This window comes from Gavia stellata, chromosome 14, assembly GCF_030936135.1.
Source record: "Gavia stellata isolate bGavSte3 chromosome 14, bGavSte3.hap2, whole genome shotgun sequence".
Taxonomy (NCBI): domain Eukaryota; kingdom Metazoa; phylum Chordata; class Aves; order Gaviiformes; family Gaviidae; genus Gavia; species Gavia stellata.
In genome coordinates, this window is record NC_082607.1 from 10,521,534 (window position 1) to 10,539,083 (window position 17,550).

General features: G+C 49.4%; 1 protein-coding gene across 1 annotated transcript; it reads right to left on the reverse strand.

Moving 5' to 3' along the window:
* Positions 1-1,634: 1,634 nt before the first annotated feature.
* Positions 1,635-15,901, reverse strand: LOC104253074 (UAP56-interacting factor). The gene is made up of 9 exons (XM_059824418.1): positions 15,820-15,901; positions 11,721-11,864; positions 8,201-8,343; positions 6,062-6,189; positions 5,121-5,205; positions 4,645-4,688; positions 4,484-4,558; positions 3,693-3,804; positions 1,635-2,942 (listed from the first exon to the last, which is right to left on the reverse strand). The coding sequence occupies exons 1-9, from the start codon at positions 15,899-15,901 to the stop codon at positions 2,847-2,849; spliced, it is 909 nt and encodes a 302-aa protein (XP_059680401.1). The 3' UTR covers positions 1,635-2,846.
* Between the last annotated feature and the right edge of the window lie 1,649 nt (positions 15,902-17,550).

Sequence of the window (17,550 nt, forward strand, 5' to 3'; positions counted from 1 at the left end):
TGATAATTTTGCCAGTAACGTTAAAGGCAAAAGAGATCACAGCAAAGACTTTACAAAATATGTATTGAAAACCTCCCACTGCTTTGGCTGTGCTTTGGAGCCAGCTTAGTGAAGAGCAAACTGCCTGCATGGCCAGGGGTATTGGGTTTGTGTGGCAAGGTTTTGGTAGTAGGGGGGCTACAGGGGTGGCTTCTGTGAGAAGCTGCTAGAAGCTTCCCCTATGTCCGATAGAGAGGTTGTGGAGTCTCCTTCCCTGGAGATATTCAAAACTCGCCCGGACGCATTACTGTGCAATCTGGTCTAGGTGATCCTGCTCTGGCGGGGCAGGGGGGGTTGGACTAGATGATCTCCAGAGGCCCTTTCCAACCCCTGTCATTCTGTGATTCTGTGACAGAGCCAATGCCAGCCGGTTCCAAGATGGACCCACCGCTGGCCAAGGCTGAGCCCGTCAGAGACGGTGGTAGTGCCTCTGGGATAACAGATTTAAGAAGGGGGGGGCAGAACTGTGCAACTGCAGTCGGAGAGAGGAGTGAGAACATGTGAGAGGAACAGCAGTCGGAGAGAGGAGTGAGAACATGTGAGAGGAACAGCTCTACACACACCAAGGTCAGTGAAGAAGGAAGGGAGGAGGTGCTCCAGGCGCCAGAGCAGAGATTCCCCTGCAGCCCCTGGAGAAGACCATGGCGAGGCAGGCTATCCCCCCGCAGCCCACGGAGGTCCACGGTGGAGCAGATACCCACCTGCAGCCCATGGAGGACCCCACGCCGGAGCAGGGGGATGCCCAAAGGAGGCTGTGACCCCGTGGGAAGCCCACGCTGGAGCAGGCTCCTGGCAGGACCTGTGCCCCGTGGAGAGAGGAGCCCACGCTGGAGCAGTTTGCTGGCAGGACTTGTGACCCCGCGGGGGACCCACCCTGGAGCAGTCTGTTCCTGAAGAACTGCACCCCGTGGAAGGGACCCACACTGGAGCAGTTCATGAAGAACTGCAGCCCGTGGGAAGGACTCATGTTGGAGAAGTTCGTGGAGGAGTGTCCCCACACTGGAGCAGGGGAAGAGTGTGAGGAGTCCTTCCCCTAAGGAGGAAGGAGGGGCAGAAACAACGTGTGATGGACTGACCTCAACTCCCATTCCCCGTCCCCCTGCACCACTTGAGGGGAAGAGTTAGAGAGAATCAGGAGTGAAGCTGAGCCCGGGAAGAAGGGAGGGGTGGGGGGAAGGTGTTTTAAGATTTAGTTTTATTTTCTCATTACCCTACTCTGATTTGATTGGCAAGAAATTAAACTAATTTCCCCAAGTCAAGTCTGTTTTGCCTATGACCGTAATTAGTGAATGATCTCTCCCTGCCCTTATCTTGACCCACGAGCTTTTCGTTATATTGTCTCTCCTCTGTCCAGCTTAGGAGGGGAGTGATAGAGCGGCTTTGGTGGGCACCTGGTGTCCAGTCAGGGTCAACCCACCACACCAGGCCTGTGCCGCACTGCCCACGGGTGGGCACCAACAGGGACCATGGCGTCCCCCAAAGCGCTGAGGTGGCAGCCCATGCAGCCGCACGTACTGTGCCCCACAGTGCCACTCTGAGAGGCTGAACTTGCACCAAAAGCCTGTTGAAGGAAGGGAAATAACCAGAGGTGACATTTGACAAGTTATTTTTTTATTCAGTGCATTGGACTCGTACATCAGCGCTTCGTCAACTAACAACATTTCACACATTGCTATAAAACCAACGCCAAGTCCAGTCTCTTGTTAAAGAGGCTCGGTGTAAAATGTAAAGCAGTCTATCAAATATTTACTTTAGTAATTATAGCTTAGAGCCCAGTAACAGGCTGTATCCAGCACGTTTGGTGCTGGATTGCAACAGTGGGTGGAGAATGGATCAGTGGCTCACGGTTGGTGCAGGGCTTCAGTAACAAATGTCTTGACCCAGCTCATTAGCATCTCAGCCAGTGTTTGTCAGACTGCTGTAGAGCCTGGCCTCCCTCCTGCAGCTGCTAGTTCGATTATTATGCCAGTGCTTTGAGCATGGGTGGAGCTGCACCTACGAAATCCCTAATGCAGAGCTACTGCAGCACTGGAAAACCTGATTTGGGCTGGGGCAGCCTGTCTGTGCTCCACGCCAAGGACATTCACTCTGGCAGCACGGCATGGCATGTCTCACCCCATCCCCGCAAGTGGGCCAACAGTAGCAGTCAGAACAGCACGGCAAACCAAAGAGAAATGCAAGGTGGTCAGGCCTGACTATCAGGGCAGAACAAGACGTTTTCAGTATGGAGGGGTCTTACACTGCAAACCTCCAGGCAGGGACGCCGGCACGCATGACAAATCGGGCAATTAGGTGGATGCTGGGGAGTGGGGGAAGCTGGGGTATCCCCGCTGGTGCCACTGCTGGGGCACATCCCTCAGCCCTGCACATGCTCCGCTCTCCCACGCAGGCAGGCACAGTGTCCTCAACCCTGTCCCACCCATGGGACAATGCAGGGAAGGCTCCATGGGTATGGCTTAGAGCTGGTTCCCCCCTCCCTCTTGCAGGAGTCACCCCAGGCACAGGGTGCCCTGGCAGGGGGGCAGGGCTGGTGCCAGCCATGAGGCTCCCTGGCAGAGCGCTCCCAGCAAATCCATCTTCGCTCATCCCCTCCCACCACCCCACTCATGTCCCACCTGCCCTGTGCTCTGGCCCTGACTCTCATCCTGCCTCGTCCCTGCCCTCAATCGTTCATTCATCCTGCGTGTAAGGAAGGAGACAGCACATTGCCAAATTAGCTATCTCAGAGGAAATCTATCGAGTTTTATTGAGCTGCCCGTTATGGGGCCTGGACTGTGATGGGCAGTCCCTGTGATGAGCACGCTGTGCTAAGGCATGGTGACTGTCCGACCGGCGCTCCTGGCTGCTGTAAAGCGCCTCTTATTCCTCAGACCAGAGAACCTCTCATCCAGCGTCAGGCTGGTCTGCAGGGGAAAGGGAGAGCAAGTCAGTCCCGCGTCTCGTGGCAAAGCACGACCAAACTTGTAGCGGGGTATTGATTAGAGCCCATCAGTCGGTATGGTGCTTCACAGCCAGTTAGTCAATTAAACCACTCAGCACAGGGAGACAAGGAGCTCGACAGACTGTGTGCAGCTGGAAAACCTCCAAGCAGCGCCCAGCCACAAGACACCGGGCGTCCTCGGCAAGAACAAGGAGCAAGCAGATGGCATTTGGGCACAAGGCATCAAGTAAAACCAAACCGTCGAGACAAGAAATGCTGGCAATGAAGAAGGTGGAGCAGGATTTCTGACCTGCTCTGGGGCTCTTGGACCACACTTCAGCATAAAACGTGGCACCCAGAAGGTCACCAAAGCAAAGCGAGGTCAAAGCCCAGAAGTGCTGTGTGTCTCTGAGGAGTGGGGAGCACCAACAGTGAAATAGTCCCCCCCCAGCCAGGACCACTCACAAGCAGCATCTCCCCGCTCCAAGCAAGCACATTGACAGGCCAAGAGGGGCCAACAGACTGGGGAAAATTAGGCTGAGTCTGTAGTTGCTGAACGGTGTTCTCAGGTGCCTTCAGTTTTGTAAGCCAACATGGCTACAGGACTTTCCTCCCGGGTTATGCTAGATAAACCCAACTGGCAGCCCCAGAAACCTGAGTGTGATGTTAACAGCCTAGTGGCAGGGCTGCTGCAGGGTGCAAGGCGCCGTCTGTCCTGTCGACAATCCTCTACCTGATTGGCCATCGCGCGGAAATTAAATCTCAGCAGCACTCCCTTGGGCTGGGGCTTGGCCACCCGTGGCAGGGGCCTCTGGCTTCTCAGGAACGGGCGCTTGGATCCAGGCCTGGAGAAAGCACAGATCTGCAGTCACTCAGGATGCTAAGGCAGCTCACTTCCTATCATCTGCAAACCAGCAAGGAGTAAAGGAGACACCTGCATGCCCCATACATACGAGCCATGGCATGTCTTATGGCAGCCTGGGTGAGTCTAAAAGGTGCCAGGAGAGCTGCCATGCAGGCAGAGTTCCAGCACTGGGGACTGTGTCACATCAAGGCTATCACGGGGTGCTGTCTGCACCCAGGACTTGCCAAGTGCCCTCACCCACCCTTCTTTCTGCCCCTAGCTGGGTGCCGGGTCCTGCAGCTGCACCGGCTCAGCCCAGGAGTGAAGCTGCCCCCTTCCAGCCTCTGCGCTTCTCTTACACAGCAAGCATGTGGTGTCCCTTTGGGGCACGCGGTGTTTCCCCCGCGACACCCAACAGCGAGCACAACCAGCCTGCCACCTCCCACGCGCTGCCGGCACTTCGATTTCTCCTTACTCTGGATAACAAACGAGCTGCACGGTAATTACCGTCTGCTTTCAGATACACCGGCAAAGGAATGAGACATCATTTACTAACCATTTTGGGTCTGAACCATTCATTGCGCACTCATTACAGAAGAAGCAAAGCTGCAATAATGCTAAAGGGATTTGCAATGGCTTTTGTAGGGCTCCCATCCTAACAAATCACCTCATTTACTTACGTGCCAGTCTGGCCTGCCTGGGGATTAGCCACAGAAACCGTCAGAACTGCTCCGGGGCTGGGTTTCACTTGCCACCTGCCGAGACAGGGAGATGTATCCAGCTTCGATTTGAGCGTGAAAGAGCACGTCGTGTTTGCAGCGTGCCTTTGTTCGCCAATTACCTTCTCATCCTTGGTGGTTTCCCCTCTCCATTAGCATCCATCTGCTGTGAAATATATTTTAAAATAAATGACTTAAGGCATTAGCTCTCAGAAACAATGATTCCTTTTCCAGTATTTCATTTGGTGTATCTGAACAGCTCTTTCCTTGCATGTTGTAAAGAAATTTGCTAATTCTGGGTTTCCTGCTGGCACAGCGATCTCTATGGGGTGGCTTTACTTTGCCCTGTTTGTGCTGCTGTATAAGCTGCAAGGTTTACTTTTATCACCTGGCCAGGTTTTATTTTCCAGTTGCCAGAATATTAAGCTGCATTAAAAATTGCCTGTCCTGCAAATACTTTCCTAGGAATATATCCATTGTTAAAGACATCTATCTCTCCCAGTTACTTTTAGAAGCAAAGATACAACTGAGCAAAGGTTGGTAAAATTGAAGGCTTGTCACCATCAGCAGGTTGCAGACAAAACCTCTTGATACTGACCCCTCTCTGAAAGTTGGCTTTGGAGAATCGCTGCTGCATCCGCTTCTGCTGGAAGGCTGGTCCCCTGTTTAGCAGGAAAGGCCTGCTGGTAAAGGAGGAGAGAGAAAAGGACATTGGTGAATATGATGCCAGGTCTCTCCTAAAGTTTAATGCTGAAATACCTAACCCAGCGTGGTATTAAAAAGCAGTATGAGAAGCAAATGAGGCTGTGTGTTACCAAGTTCAGCCCAACAGGTTTTTCTGCCAGCAAAGGATTTCAGAGGAACTCGTTTTTCTGCTCAAATGAAACAACAGCTTGTGTTTGTCCTGAATTCTGCTCATTAAAAAAAAATAAAAAATCATGGAAGAAAATCATAGAAAAAAATCTGGTCAGAAGGGACCTCTGGAGGTCATTCAGTCTCTGCTCTACTCAAAGCAGTGAAAGACGGGATTGCAACGGAGCTTCCTTTCGAGCTCGGAGAACACAAGTACCGCAATGAGACAGGCACCAAGACTGTGCGCAGCACCCGGCAGCCTGCCTTTGTCACAGCTCCTGGGACACAGCGTCTGCTCCTGCAGCCCCTGACCGGGACAGACTCCCTCTCCCTGCCTATCCTTTATGGCTGGAATCTGTCTTTCCTGCCTTTACGAAAACAAATACTATTTCACCCTTCAAAAGTTTTCCCCAAAGTGACACAGGAAAAGTTTAATAAAAATACAAAAGTCACATTTTCTGTGCTTTCGAAAATAGAATGACAGATCTAACACCTGAATTATTAACTAACAGCACGAGGTTGGTTTATTTCCAGGTGCTTTTCTGACATACCCGGGGTATTTTTCTCAGGTTGCATGAGCACATGGCTGTAGCCACTCCCAGCTGGCACAGACTGAGAGCAGAGCCCCAGGAGCTGCACAGGGAATCGCTGAAAACCAAAAAAGCCCAGAGTTACCAAAGATTTTACCTTCTCCCCGTGGCGTGGGTGCTGGCAGCAGCTGCTCTGAATCTCTTGGGCCCTGGAGGTGGTCGTTGCCGTCCCTCCGGCTGCCCGCTGCTGCTGCTTTTGGCGAAAGCATCGTTGTTCTTGTTGCCCTGGAAGAGCAGCAAGAGCTCAGCAGTTGCCACCCGTGCCGCAATCTCGGTGCAGGAAGAGGGAGCGAGCGCGAGCGACAGCACGCGATCGTCCTTCCCTCCGACAACTGCCTGAAAAGCTGGTGCATTTATTTGGCATTTTCTTTGGCTCTGCCTAGGGGGAAATCCAGCCTGCTCCCAAGTGCAGGTGTGATTGCTGACACTGCAGCGGTTCCCTCGCTGCTCTTGGATGTGTTCAGCGCCACTTGCAATTGCTTCAAAGGGGGCTCAGCCCCGCACTGTGCGCTCTGCTTTCCTCATATTCTCATTCCCAACTGCTTTGCCTTTGCAACTTCTGCAGTCTTGCAACAGAACAACCCTGCTCTGCAAGTGCTTTTTTTTTTCTCCTTTGATATTCTGTTGATGGGAAACTGATTGCTTGCTAAATCTATTAAAACCTGGTCTCTTCCATGGTCTTTTGTACCTACGGCAGCAATATTTCTACCGAGCAGTGTTGCTGTAGTCTCAACATTTGGACTTAGTACACACTGTTGTCAACAATCAGTATGTGTGCCTCGGTTCCTGAGCATGAAACTACAAGTACCACGAAGAACGTTTCATTCTAATGGTGCAGAAATACCAAAAAACATTAGTACATTGAGAGCAAATCTCCCACAAGCCAAGCATTATAGCTTTGCTCAGGTTTCTTTTCGGTCATCGACTCTTTCTTGTTTGGATTCGTATGTTGCCCAGTCCAAGCCCTGAAGCGTGAAGCACATCAGAAGACCCCTCAGAAGTGTAGGTCCTCCTGCAGTTACTTACACAAACTGCCACAGACTCTATCCCATTTATTTCTGTGGGACAACCACCATCGCTGTTACTACCTACTAATTGAGATGTGTTTCCACATTCTTCCCACTTGGTTTATTTCTCCAAACTGGAAGCTGCCACAGAATTATGCATCCTAGCAACTGCTTATTACTTTCTGTTAATACCCAGCCACACTCAATATCTGAGTCATCACAGTCTTTATTTTCAGGAATAACCACACTCAAAGCACATGCACACTCAGTTTAGGGCTCTCTTATTTATACCCCCAGGACACAGCCATTAAATGTGCCATCATGTTCGCCACTTTGGTGGTTTTTTAAAAGCTTACTGAGCATACGTGACCTCCCAATTGAGTGGATTTCAATCAGTGTGGAAAAAAACAACCCCCTCTCACAGAGGCCTATCTACCCGCTTGATTTCCACCTTCTACACCAAGCCAGTTTAATATTAGTGATACTCAAAAGAAAGCTGTAAGAATTACTTTAATGGTGAACATGTACCTTCCTTCCCATCCCTTGTCTTAGAAATAACTCAAAACCCAAATAAAAATATTCCAATGTTTTTTTAAAGTGTTTTTGAGCAAAGACAAGAACCAAAGATTTAGTCTTGAAAAAGGGAAAGCCATGAATGAAAAAAAAAAATGCATTTTACACTGAAGCACGTGGGCAATCTGACCCATGGCTGTCACAGTACTGGGAATCAGTGTCTCTGGGGGAAATACCCACTTGCTAAGTGTAAAGTATGTCTCTGAACCAAAGCCACCTGAAATCAACAACAGTCTGTCCTTTGGCTTCACTGGACCTTGGAAAATGCTCTGGGTGGAGGACAAATAGTGGTGAATCTTAATATACCTCCTCTAAATGATAATAGCAAGATGAGAGGCCATGGAATTTGTTTTTATGGAAATATTTTAAAATCTTCTAAGAACACATTCTTAAAAAATCTTTTTGTAAAACCCATGGGAACTGATTCAGTAAAATTATGCCAAGTCATAAGCTTATAACACCAACTGGAAAATTGCTGTTTTATATGCATATGTGTCTGTATTCACCTATGCATACAAATGCTGTGCGCAGGCATATAAAAGATGGTGCCTGTAAATTTTTTATGTAGATTGTTCTTTGGGGTGATCCAGGATCATAAAATCCATCAGATTTCTATATGACATTTAGGAACAGCTGTACCTTCCTTATCCCCCTACCTCTTGAGCCGATGCCTGGCGATTTAAGGGGCTCACTCCATCTAATGCGGCAGCTGCTCTTCTCCTGGGACCAGGCACAGTATTCCTGAATTGTCTCCGATTGTATTGTTGTTGTCCAAACCCTCTTCTAAAACGGTTAGGTCCTACAAAAATAAATTCTTATTGTAGCATCCTTCAAAACTCCATTTATAATTACAGTTTTGCAAATAGATTACAAAGTTAACTTAATATGATATAGGAGTAGCTATATAAATAGTAATGCAAGAATCACATTAATTTATTCCAGAATAGTAAATTAATTTTTCAGACTATTAAATAATTTATCTTTCCAATGTCTAACTAACATTCTTATTATTCGTAGGACTGACAAACACATTATTTGATTTGAAAGAATATGGAAGAGAAAACCCTTCCACGATTCTGATTCCTAATAAAGGCAGGAACACTCACATCAGGAAACCTGTCAATCTGTTGTCAGAGCTCACATTGCTATGAATTAACTGTGAAATGGAAAAAGCTCTTTGATACAGATACGCAAGTGACTCAAGCATCCAGAAGTGAACCCCTCAGCAGCCTGGAATAGCTCTGAGTGCCCATATTATAGCACTTGATAAGTGAAGGTTGGAACATATTTTTTTTTTAACATATATATATATTTATTTTTTTTTTTTAGCTTGACATATCCTTATTTACTGCATACATTGAAGGGGCCACCTTCTGCTGCTGTTTTACATAACTGCACAGTACATACACACCAACAGCCCATCTTGCTTTTAACATTTTCCCCTAAGCCCATTTATGATTTTGAAGTGTGCTGAAGTGTTGAGCGAGAGGAAAGCTTTCCGTCAGATGGAGGCACAGTGCATTAAAGCCTAATTACTCCACATGATAAACTTCTGTAGGCATAACGTAGATATTTTCTGAGTCGCTATACCAGTGAGATGTGCACACATACTCAGAGGAGTGTATAAATCAGGCATAAAGCAGTGTGTGGCAGAGGGCAGCAAGAGTGTGGTTAAACCCCTGCATCATATAGCAGAACCTCACCGATACAGACCGCAGAGCAGTTAGACGCATGTATTGATCCTACGCCATCGATTCCTACATCATAGCAATTTATAATGACTTGGAGCAATTAGAAATGAAGCATTCTGAGGCAGCAGTGACATTGCTGTCAGGGGCCATCACCACAGTGATTAATGAAGGCTCCAGTCCCAGGGTGTAACACCGGTCAGCGCTAGCGTGGGCTGGTTACACTGGAATACAAGCGAAGATTTGAGCTGCTCTGGCTCTAAAACGAAAGGGCACCAGGGCATACCTGTGGGGAGCACCTCCCGAACAGCACGTCGGGGTGCTTTGCTCCCTACAGCCAGATGTGCTGGTTGGGAACGCTCACAAAAATGCAATGCTGTTCACAAGCTCTGTGGGGCCAGCAGTTATTTTCTTTGCAAATGATGCCCTCTCACCACAGAAGTGCAGGTGTGTAAATGTTCCTCTCCCGACAAACACTTGAATTTTGGCAATCTGCGTCTTTTTGACCAGATGTGGTCTCGCTGCGTTTAATGGCTCTTTTTCCCCCTCCTGATTCTGTCCCTACAGTTCGTTTTTCCCTTTCTTGTTCCCTTCAACAACCACCCTGGGCTTGCCCCTCTCTCTTGCCTATTTGCCAGATTGCTTTCCCGTGGGCCACCGAGCCTTGCAACACAGCTCTCCTGCACCCTGGAGAGGGCATCTCCTCTGCAGCAAAACAGACTGAGCTCAGCTGCCTTTCCTGGTTATTTCATTGGTGTGATGGGAGGGACTGATGCAAAAGGCAGCCCTGACTAGAAAATCAGGCCCCTGTCAGTCAGTTCGTGTTAGAGAGCCTCTGCTCAGCGGTGCACTCAGGCATGTCTCAGCCGGTGTAAATAACTAACAACGGAGCCACTGGCCTCCGAGGGGTACGCCGTGTACACCAGCTGGGGACCACGGCCTCGGTCTGTCACGGCTATCCTGTAGTGTGACACATGGGAGGCTCCATCTCTGCAAAAGTCTGGCAGATATTTATTAATGGAAGAACATTTGAATAAAACCCCGTAGCATCAGCAGCTGGGGAAGACCCTGTCCTTGTTTGGGTGTGTGCTCAGAGCCGGGTGCTGAGCACACCTGCATTAGCCAAGAGGCACCGCTGCCCAGCACGTCCAGTTCGGGGAGAAGCTCGAATGTCTGACAGACTCTTCTTCCAAGGAGATTTGAAATTCAAATTTGTCATTAAAAATCATCTTTCCCCCACTGGGGAGATGGTTTAAGCCATATTCCAGGAGGGATAACAGCACTTCGCTTGCAAGAATTCTCGTGCTGGTTTAATCAGCGTTAATACCCTTCTCCATGCTCTGTCATTACAGTGCTGGGCTGTTCTGACTGTCATTTTGATAATGGTTATCACATCTCAGCCTAGAAGGGACTGCATTTCATCAGGGATGAAAGTGAAATGAGCCCCCGAAGAATTATGGGCTAAATTCCCAGTCTTGCTGAGCTTCCCAAAATTGCTACCAACATCAGCTCCACGCAGCATGGTGAGTCCCTGCACTTGGCAGGGCTGAATTCAGACTCAGTTAAAACCTATGAAATACTAAGACTAGCAGACATAATTCTATAAACGAAAAGTTCTCCTTTCTAAGGAATAGCTAAAAAAATTATTTTGTTTGATTTATTCGACTCTGCATGCAGTAGTCGCTTGAGTGTGGAAGAATATCAAAGCCCATGTTTTTGACAGAAAAATCAATTTGCAAAGGGCAATTATCATCATGCTGTTTTGAACCGGAATGATTCTCGGTAAGGCAATATGTGGTGGAGACCAAGAACATGAGAGTGGGAGGCAGATCGGAGACAAGCAGGATTGCTCCCAGCAATCCCACTGTCCTGATGTGCCGTTGGCACTCCAAGGGAAGACTGCAAAGACATTGCTGCAAAATGTCACTAAAATCTTCAATGAAGTGATTTAGCAGTAATCTAAAAAAAAAGGCAAAATTTTTATAAAGATGGCATTTCATGCAGTGGATCACTTCGGTTTTGTAGATAAAAGCTAGTGGAACCAAACATAGATTAGTGTGTGATCACACAGTATTATAAAAAAAATCATCGTAAAAATAGCATGGTTGGCAAAAGTGACAAATTAGCTCCAATAACTGAACTATCAAAGACAGTTACTGAAGGGGTAATTTAAGTGTGTTCTGGGAAAAAGAGGATTAGGAAGAGGCATAATTAAAATATGCAAAGCCAAAAGGGAATAGAGAATAGATATTAAGTCATTTTGAATTAGTAATTCATGAGAGAGGGTGGAAGGGAGAGAAATGGATGAATTTATGCTCTGAAAGGGCTCTGATATTCCTTTGTTGCAGAGAGAAAAGCTATTCAGAGCCTGCGTACATCTTATACGCACATAGGAATTAGATAGGAGACGGATTTAAGAGCTGTATTTTGTTACACAAATATGTTTCCCAGCTTGGCAGGCTTCCACTGTTCCAAGGCGCTCACCTACCTTGCAGATTCCTCTGCATCCAGGCACGGAAACAGGGCCACCCGTACCCGTAGGCTGAATTCCTGTTCTTGACCTGCTGCCTTCGCCTGTTCCCCGCAGCACTGGCATCTGTTTGCTCTTTCCTGTGGCGTTTTATGATGTCATCTAGATCAAAATGGCAATGGGGAAACCATAAAACCTGCACTTTCTACCAACAGTGATCCCCAGTTTTGGTGCTTGCAATTGTCCACGGTAGAAATGGAGCTTGCGGTTCTGTGAGCTGTGCTGACCAGACAATAAAAGACAAAGCTTAGCTCAGAAAGTATGGGATCATTTTACTCAGCTCCTGCGGGCTGGAGATTTAGAGTGCAGCAAATTATTTAAAAATGTACTACCATCCAGCACATATCCACCACGTGCAGAACAGAGATTTCAGAGCCATGTCCCACCGAGGGATCCAATCCTGCAGATTTCCCACAAGCGTAAGGCAACATGTTTTTGCAGGGGCACTGGGAGCTCAGTGCTGGGCAGAGAACATTTTTTGAGAAGGTCTGACTTGGGAGGCTGTGAGAGAGCTAGTCAGAGGGGGGAGAATGGGCAGAAGCACCCATGGGTGCACCCACGCTGTGACGAACGCTCCAAGGGCTCCCCCTGCCATGCATGGGACACGGGCACTGCCCCGTGCGGAGGACGTGTCCCTGATATATAAACAACACAAACACTGTTCAAGTGTCATGCAAACACAAGTGGGATGAACGTCCCCTTAGCCCCTAAATTTGTAAAGGGGAGAACTGAAGCTTGGTGCAGCGAAGGCTGTGACATGAGGGCTGTGGGCAAGGAATCTCCCTTGTCCAGGGCGAGTCAGCTACCTGCATGTCTTTCCTCAGTGCTTTAAGAAAACAAAGCAAGTTTCTAGCCCTCGGTGGTATGAGATGGAGCTTGAAGACATAAGCCTCTATGGCTCAAAAACCAGTGAGCAAATAGATGTAACATGCACAATGAATATCAGCACTACTTTTTATTTTAAATTCCACAGTCTTCAGGACCTGACTTTTGATTTTCTGACTATCTGGGGTAGATGCTCCTGCTTAATTACTCAATATAGCTACCCTAGAAACAGCTGGATAAGGATGTTTCAACCACAGAGCAAGAACCTCTTAGCTTCTGCTGTTACCTCGTGAAGCAGAGGGAGAATATCCTGAACACAAGAGGACTGCACAGGGGATGCCTGCTGACCCCTGCAAAACTTGGGTTCCCCCATACAGACCTGTCCGCACCACAGCAAGAGAACCAGCTCTTGTGCTTCATGTTGAACACAACGATTTGATTGCCATGCTTGCCCCACTGTCGGCAGCAGTTAAGATCTTTTGGAACCCTGCACAGCTCTCTGCAGACAGGAGAAGGGCAACCAGCCAGCTTCTGCGCTGCTGCAGCACGAGTGCTGGGACCAGGCACGGCTGCCTCTCACCTCTGAGTCCCCATCACCGCCCCACCACAAAAGGGGTATAAAACAGCCTGAATGCAGCAAAACAGACCTGGGATGTCCTGCCAATGTCCCAGGACTCCACTCACCCAAACTTCTTATTAGGCAGCTCTGAAAATGTACTCTACTGAGCTCTTCCATGAACTACAAGACGTTTCTTGCTTTCTTTACAAGACACCATGCAAATGCAATTTCCAAGGCGCAGAGCCTGTATTGAAACAACCAATTACTTTCCTTGTGATTTAGACACTTTTGGTTTAAAAGTGTATTCGTAGCACTGAGAAGACAACACAAAAATTTCTCCCAAGGACATTTTGCCACTGTGCTTCACCAGTTCGGACCCAGCCAAGTGTCCCGGGTGCTTCCCTAGGCGCCGCCGCTGTAACCAGCTGCACATCCCCTGAGCTGCGCTGAAATGCCGTGTTTTACGACAGAGAGAGCACAAGGGACACAAAGAAAGGCGATGATCCACCTGCAGTATCCATAGTATACTTGACAGGGTTTTGAAAGCTCATGCCCATCCTGAATAAGTGTTTTTAACTCTTTAAAAGACGGCACTGGAAGTTGAGGTATCTGGACTACGCACAAACTACTTTTAGATGCAGAGCTCTATCAAGAAACAGCTCAAAGCCACTCAGCTCTCAATGAGTTGGTCTGAAATCAAGGGGATCTTCTTAATTCAAGCTGTTCTGATGAAGAGGAAAGGCAAAGGGACATCCTCTCATTAATTCATATTTTCCAACAATTTCTTCTTTTAACCACAAACCTTCCGGAAAATATTTAGCAAGTAATAAAGCCACATCTGTTCAGCTCCAAGCAGAATGTTTTAATTTTAACAAACTAGCAAGGAAAGAAGTGTCCAAATCAGGCCTTTTCCAAGGCAGTGGCTACTCCAGCTCCTTAATGAATCACTGGAGTGGAAGCATAGAAGTGCCATTAGCTTTCAATGGGTGATTATCACAAACAGCACATCATACCTCCAGCGCTTGCCACTTGTCATTTTCTATCAAGAAACTCCTGTGTCCAAATTAATACAAAGCCCAGGGAAAACAAACGAGAGCAGATGTAATAGGCTGCGTGACTGCTTTTGTGATTTCTCTATCAAGTCTGCCAGGAAGACAGCACGGTGGGCGAGGCTCAGTGATGTTCTTGGTATGAATGCACTAATGTTCTCAGCTAAGTGTGCCTTTGAGACGTGTGCTATTTGGGGCACAGACTGCTTTGAAGCATATTGACAGCATCCCTGCTTGCTCTGCAGGGAGGTGGACACAGGCGTCCAACAGCAGGCTATCTACAGTGCGAGGAAGAGCTCGCTGGGAACAGAGAGGGGATGAATGCTCAGGTGCCCGGTCTGTCACCTTTCAGTGTCTTTTTTTGTTTGGGTATGAGTTGTTACCCTGTCTTTTGAGCCCACAAATATGATGGGGTTAACAGAGCGATGTAACGGAGTACTACGTAAGGCTGGAAGGGATCCTGAGAGGTCATTTAAAGTACCCCTACGCCCTCAAGACAGAATTAGATCTATCAGGGCGGCGTTAGAGTAACTCCTGCAGTTCCCTGTGACTGCTAACTCAAGTAAGGCCCAACGTATCTGAAAGCACAGAAACAAGCGCTTGGTGGTAAAAGTATCAGTTCTTCACCAGGGCTCTTGTTTTCCAGTTCTCTCTTCTGCCCTGAGTCAGGTGTATTCTGGATTGAACATGGAGGTGGACCACAGAAGTCTGACCGAGGGAAGCACTAAGGCAGAGCAAAAGCAAAGGGAGTATCGTCAGCAAACAGAAAAAGGGTGTGCAACACCAGGGGAAAAAAACTAAATGAAAAATTAGGGACCTATTATTGCTGTAAATCCTCATAGCAACATTAAAATAAGGGTGCATCAGCCAAGGGATCAGTCTGAGTTTGCAGTGGAAAACGTTCTGCTATTCCTGACAAGTGGCTCATTGCTAGGAAGAAATGACACAAGGTTTCGGTTAGGAAGCTGACCCAATAATAAAAGGTGCTGGTGAACTTTCCTTCCACAGCAGAGTTGTCAACACGATAATCCACCAAGATCTATCGTCCAAGCATCGGAGTCCAGGCCTTCGGAGTTAATAAATGGGCAGTTGTTTATGCACAGTTCACATATCCAGTGCCAGAGGAATGGCAAGCATCACGAGCAAGCTGCTATAAATAGCCTGCACACCCGAGGATATGTCTCGTATCTTTATTTCAATAGAGAACTCATTTATGTAAGCCTCTTCCAACCCGCGGCGCCTGACTTCTCCCCTCTGAAGTTACCGGGCGCTGCCAGCAAAGCCCAGAGCTGGGTTGGAAGCCGCGGTTCCTCCCCCCGGCTGCTTCTTCGCCTTTTCCTGCCCGACCCCCTTCCACCGCAGCCGGGTGCAGGCGGGGGGCCACCAGCACCGCGGGGCCACGCCACGCTCCCCTGCCCGACCCTGCCTCCCCCGCCACGACACAAACAAGCACAAACCAAACCCCCGGGCCCCGCCGGGCGCGCGGAGCCCCGCGCCGGGACCGGCCCCGGGGGCGCACGGGGCCCCGTTCCAGGCCGGGCCGGGGCAGCCCCAGCGCCCCCGGCCTGGCCCCGCCGCCCGCCGCCCCCCGCCCGGGCAGGGACCCTCGCCCCGCCGGACCTACCCAGGGACATATCAATCTCCTCGGCTCCCGGCTGCGGCCCCGCCGCGGGGCCCGGCCCCGGCTGCGGCCCCGCCGCCTCCATGGGCTCCGAGCGCGCACTGCCACTGCCGCCGCCGCCGCCCCGCGCCGCCCAGTGCGCCTGCCCGGAATGTGCCGACACCCGCCGGCGGCGCCCCGCGGCGGCAGCGCCAGCGGCAGTCCGCCCCGGCACCCGCCCCGGCCAGGCCTGCCCCGGCACCCGCCCCGCAGCACCCTGCCCTCTGTGCCCGGACACCCCCCCCTCTCCGCCAGCTGACGGTCCAGCGCCCCCAGCATCCCCCAGGCTTGCCCCCCCTCCAGCCCCCCCGCTCCAGCCGGCTCTGCGCCCCGGGCACTCCCTCTCTGCCCGGCCCTGGCCTGGCTCTCCGCCCCTGCGCACCCCAGGACTCGCCCTCGCAGCCTCCCCACTTATTCGGGGGATCCTCTTCATCAGCACTTCCCCTCTAGCTCTCTCCTAAGCACGATTCCCCAGCCTCTGCGCTAAGACTCTTCCTCCTCTCCCTCCCGAATCCTTCTCCTCTGGGGTTCATGCCAGGAGCAAATATATCCCCAAAACCCATCAGTCATGTCTGAGCGATGTAAAAGAAGGAATGACTTTGCCTCATTTTGAAGACTAGGGAAACAAGGTGACTTTACAAAAGGAGGCACTCTTGGCTTGTATTCAGGCTTTAAGTCTGTTGTTGGTAGTCGTGAGCTTCTTGGGGAGCAAGCATCCATTTGGGATCGGTCTTTCAGCACCGTCCCCATCGCTCGCAGAAGTCAGATTCTTCTGGGGAACTTTCAGTCTCTGTGTCACATTGGTCATGGCACTGGTACTGTTCTGCAGTTTGAATACAAAATGTGAGCTAAACCATCTTCCTCTACGTTTAAAGCCAGATGAAGAAAAAAAACCCCAAAACCCAAACAAAGTGGAAGAGAACAACTGGGAGAACAATCACTCCTCTTCCAAAGGGCTACTGTGCATTAGGTGAATGATTTTTTCTAAAGTTGCTATGTAATAAATGCTCTGAAATAATCTTCCACACCACATACATAATAAAGGCCACATAAATCTCAGAACAAAGTCTGCATGTTCTGTGTTTTCAAGACAGTTCCTTGTGTTTTCAAGACAGTTTCTTCTTCCCAGCTTGCTCATCAAATGGGTGAGAAATTTCTACGTGCAAAAAAAGCAGAGCAAAGATTGCCTCCTGGTATGTGTATAGCTCTTTAGCAAGATCAAGTGCTTCTGAAAGTCTTGGTTTAGGGAACTGTTCTTTCCTGAAAGAAAAGAACAGAACAGTGTTGAGAGAGCAACAAATAACCTTAGCTGTCTTTTGCAATGACACTGAAGGATGGTCATTAAAGCATTTTAATGGGAAATGTTAGGAACTAAGGTCATTGTACCCCGTTTGTAATTTTCTGTGATATGCAAGGTGTCCCGGGGGTGCTGCTGCTCTTTGGGGAGCCCTGGCTGTAATGCCCTCCTAGTCCAAGCGCTTTCCTTCAAAAGGAATCATTAGAATTTCCCAGCAATTTAGTCAGAGCAGCCAGGGAAGCTGTGGCTGCTGGGAGAGGGCTGGAAGTAACCATATAAGCCAAGCCTTTAGCAATGGACAGGGAGAGGAGGTCACCAGCAGTGTTCCCGGCACCCAGTGCGGGTGCTGGCGAAGGGCTCTGGGAGGTGTCCTGGAGCCAGCTGTGAAGCAGCAGCTG